We start from the raw sequence: 4,730 nt of genomic DNA on the forward strand, positions 1-4,730 counted from the left end.
CACAAAACATTTCCTTCAGATGCTCAAGTTCCTTGACATGCTTCACGCTTTGAAATTTCAATCCCTCGCCATAAAACAGCAGCAGAATTCAGATAATGGTGAATGGCCCTGCCCTCAATAGCTCTACGTCAATTATGGGGTTTATTCCGTTTCATCATATGCCGTTTCCATAGAAACGTATCCCTCGCCATGAAAAACAATGTCGCTGTAACTCCAATGGACAAGGTCCGATCGCCCCCAAACTTCGCTTGTATATCACCTGTCCATGCCTCAACAGCTCTACGCCAAATCTGATATCTCACCATAGGCTGTTTCCATGGAAACGCATCCCCCCAAAAGACACGATGTTGTCGTAACTGATATGAAAATGGTCAAAACACCACCAGACTTCAGATGATAGTTAATGGTCCAGCCCTCAACATGTCTATGTGCCATTAGTGAGTTTTCCTCAAAAGCTGTTGCCATGGCAACGCATCCCTTGTAATAAAACACGATATTGCTATAACTCCTATGAAAATGGTCAAAAAGTGCAAAAACTTCACATGTGTGCTAACACTCCAGCCGTGAAGACATCTTCGAATGCCGTTGTCATGGCAACACAATGCTCGCCATGAAACACGGTTATCTCATAACTTCAGTGAAAATGCTTCAAACAGCCCAAAAATTGACAGGTTTGGTAACGATGCAGCCATCAACATATCTAAGCGTATTATGAGGTGTCATCAAATACCGTTGCCATGGCGACAGATAATTCGCCATCAAGTTAGTTCAATAGTTTGCTGTTCAAATATTCTGCTACTTTTCCAAGCCATTTTACTTTCTTTTCTTCTCTTATCACACATTCAAGCCCCCAGTGTTCATGTATCATTTCAATCTAAATTCTTCACTTTCTTCTTACATGCTTTTCAGCATAAAGCATTACTAGCAATTTCTTCAGGAATTGCATTCTCTAGTTATTTCTGATGTTCAGGTTTTAGCTGCTAAGACTGTATGAATCCACCTAGGTGAACAGCTAAGAGCCAATGTGCTAGATTTGCAAACAAAAATAATTCTAAATAATTTCGGAACTTTCAAAAAAGTGAGGTTATGAATGGGTAAATAAATTAACTTTTGTAAAAAAATATAATGGTCACACAACATTAACATTTTTCATGGCTGTCTGTTTAATCAATGTATGTGCATTGGCTGACTTGGGGTCCATTGAGAGGTTTAGGATTGATTGGTATTTCAGACACACAGATACAACCCTTTTTTCAACTCCCTCTTCTCTCTTTCCTCTTACTCAGCACAAAACTGTTCCTACTTCAAACACTTTACCTCGGGGGAGGAAGCTGAAGTTTTTGAAGTGAAGACACAGAAAGGTGGGTGCCTCCTCACTGTCACTCATACTGAAACTTACAACAGATATTTTTTTCCCACAAACGTTTGTAGGAAATGTTCAAGGAACCTAGGTTTTTCTTTTCTATACAACTACAATACACTTGAACACCAACTCAGTAAAATGCACACTGACCTTCATATAAGATAAGATAAGATAGAAATATGTTCCAATATCCTCTTATTCTGATCTTCTCATCTTTCCGGTTTAAGAAAGATTGTTATTCTCAAAGTCAATGTATTTCCAGGAAACAGCTAAACCCTTTTCAGCTTTTGAAGAACACACAGCAAAGTGTGGGGGATACACATCTAGGTACTCATAAAGACAGGCAATTACAGATCCTTGTCAAGTTTAGATATATAAATTAATACAGTGTGTACTACAGTCTTGTCAGAATCTCAACGCTGACCAGCTTCTGGCTGGAAATGAATAATTTCAATTTGAATGCCGCTAAATTCAAGCATCTATTCATGTGCATTTATTTTGTATGTAGTTGTGCCAAATTGAAAACACCATTTAAGGTATATATAAATACGTTTATTTATTATAATAATACGTTTATTTATTATAGCCCCTTTCATAGAAATAGAATTCACAAAGTGCTTCACAAGAAGGAACAATAGTTAAAATTAAGACCACAGAAACATGATTACAATAACTACATGAGGCAGAAATGTAAGGTCAACATAAAAACAAAACACACCACGTGGAGTCCTGAAAGGAACAAACATATTAACAGAACACATCACACACATTTCAAATTGAAATAAAAGCCAATGTAAAAAGATAGGTCTTCAGTAGTTTTTTTAAAAGCCTCTACATCATCATCATCAGCTTTATTGAAGAGACTCAAGGTCAATTTTTTTTTAAAGACATACAACACTCAAACACTCTACAGAGACTGCAGAGCCTGTTATTACCAGCAGGAAGTATACCACAAATAATACAATAAAAGCAATCAAATTGGGGCTTGAAAATGTGTTTATTGAACTGAACATACCGTGCAAAAGCTATCAAGCTTAGGGAAAAACATGCACACGTGAAATGCAAAAGAGATACTCATGCATCACCAAACAGACCAACAGCCCTCAAAGAGACAGGCGACCTGCACTGGAGAGAATGAGTGCATAGGGTTATTTTACACTTGATGCTCCCGTCGGGGTGCTGAAGTGAAACCGGATGCTCTAAGGTTCATTTCTATCACAGTTGGAGTGTTAGATTGAAAGAAAGACTAAATCATACATATCTACCAACAGACAGGAGGGGAAGAGAGAGACGTTGTAACCACATTGTGATAAGCCTGGAGATTCTTATCTGCAAATGGCATTATTGCCAGTTTTATATAAATGATTGTTGTTTTAAAGGGAGGCTAATTTAGAGGCTAATTATCCGTGTCATAACTCGCCTGAGTGCAACATTGAAAATGATTATGTAAACGAGATTGCAACCTCCCCTTCTGCTCCTTCCCACTCTCTTCTAATTTGTAATAACTACAGCTTCTCTCTTTTCTCCATCCCTCACTTTCACTTGCTTTTCTTTCTGTATATTCACTCTCTATTTACTGTTTATTTTTAACTTTTTTCATCTTGCTTTGTCCTAACCTCAGAGTACAATATATCAGCAGCAGCCATTGCCATCTTCAGTCTGATCTTTATGATCCTGGGCACCATCTGTGTCATCTTCTCTTTCGGGAAGGGACGGGACTACCTGCTCAGGCCTGCTGGGATGTTCTTCGCCTTCGCAGGTGAGACGCTGCAGATAATGTGAATCACAGATCAGGCTCCGTCTGCTACTCTTGTCTTTTGTGTTACAGCTTCAAGTGAGATGTAAACGTGTCATCAGACCTTTTCATTTGTCAAGAATATTACTAATTGGAATGAAGCCTGTGAGGTAGTTCAGGCAGTCAGCTCGAATACTAATGATACATGTACACGTGAGAAGCCTTACCCTCTCATACCACCAACCAAACTCACTCATGAAGCGCTCTTTCTTGATGTAGCCTTAGGGTGGCATTTCAATATATTTATCATCATATACTTTGATGGGTGTCAACCCCCTTTTTGAATCGCTTTTATTCTTACAAACACAACGGACAATCTTGACATTTAAAGGTTGAACACAACTGCCATGCAAGTGAAGCCTCTCCTAAAAAGGACCATGACTCTCTGTTTTGTCCCCGCAGGTCTTTGTATTATCATATCTGTTGAGGTTATGCGCCAGTCTGTCAAGCGCATGATTGACAGTGATGAGACCATCTGGATTGAATACTACTACTCCTGGTCCTTCACCTGTGCCTGCGCCTCCTTCACGCTGCTCATCCTCAGCGGGGGTGCCCTGCTCCTCATCTCCATGCCCAACATGCCCCGTAACCCCTGGGAGACCTGCATGGACGCCGAGCCGGACACATTAGATTAGCCACAGGTGATACAATGTCTGAAAGCCTGGGTAAAAAGACGAAAAATACACCTACACCTTGAGCCCTTTAACTGATGTTGTCCTAGTTATTCCCACCTCCCTTGTCAATTGAGCTTAGTTTATGTTAGTAAAATATTATAATCAACTTGGAGAGACTTGTGATAGTTAACCAGCCGCAACAAAAACTATGAATTTCACCTTATCTTTACGGGCTAAAGCAGTGAGAATATGACTTGTTTGGAAACCTCTTCCTTTTTGAGGTTCAAGACCAGAGGAATGGTTAAGTAACATCTGAGACTTAAGAGTCATCTGCCGAACAGAACCAAAACCAAACTTATCTTTTATACAAAGTCCATGTGTGCTTATTAATTGTTTTTGGGCTTTGGTTTAGTGATTTTATGCCAAACAAGCAATGCCATAGTGATAGACAATCAGAACTGTAATGTTAAATTGTTTATGGTCAATCAGTACGATTATCTGTCCTTCGAATGAAAGTACAATTATTTTCCAAAGTCTGTTAAATACTGAACAATATCATTGTAAAGAACAAAGTATGTCAACAAGCAGACCAGACACGATTAAACCTCAAGACTTAAATGATTCAATACAAAAGACCAGGCAAGTTTAACAAAAGAAAGACTGGTTTGGATTGTACCACACAGATAGAAATGGTGAGCTATTGAACTGAAAGGCTGTGTTTTAAGTGCAGCAGTGGGTCGTTGTAATGGCTTCTTCTCACTTCAGCCTCTTCTTTTCTCAAAGGACTTTTTTAAACCAATCTATACCATTGATTGTCAATAGAGGAACACTTGCCAGATACTCCAGTGTTGATCAGTCGTTTATTTCAGGTCAATGTTCAGGACCTCTGGTGTCTTAACCTCCAATCCACTATTGTCCACAGCGTTTGCTAAACAGTAGGGTTATGCTTTACATGTTA

The 4,730-nt window shown here is 39.1% G+C and overlaps 1 protein-coding gene across 1 annotated transcript; it reads left to right on the forward strand.

Moving 5' to 3' along the window:
- The first annotated feature begins 1,090 nt into the window (after positions 1-1,090).
- LOC104946086 (voltage-dependent calcium channel gamma-1 subunit-like) lies at positions 1,091-4,730 on the forward strand. Its single transcript, XM_010771842.1, has 4 exons — positions 1,091-1,094; positions 1,287-1,361; positions 2,985-3,122; positions 3,561-4,730. The coding sequence occupies exons 1-4, from the start codon at positions 1,091-1,093 to the stop codon at positions 3,791-3,793; spliced, it is 450 nt and encodes a 149-aa protein (XP_010770144.1). The 3' UTR covers positions 3,794-4,730.

This window comes from Notothenia coriiceps, unplaced genomic scaffold (assembly GCF_000735185.1).
Source record: "Notothenia coriiceps isolate Sejong01 unplaced genomic scaffold, NC01 NC01_scaffold00010592, whole genome shotgun sequence".
Classification (NCBI taxonomy): domain Eukaryota; kingdom Metazoa; phylum Chordata; class Actinopteri; order Perciformes; family Nototheniidae; genus Notothenia; species Notothenia coriiceps.

Coding starts and splice junctions, on each gene's coding strand:
- LOC104946086 (XM_010771842.1), top strand. Junction 1,362..2,984: donor TGAAGTGAAGACACAGAAAG/GTGGGTGCCTCC, acceptor TCCTAACCTCAG/AGTACAATATATCAGCAGCA. Junction 3,123..3,560: donor GATGTTCTTCGCCTTCGCAG/GTGAGACGCTGC, acceptor TTGTCCCCGCAG/GTCTTTGTATTATCATATCT.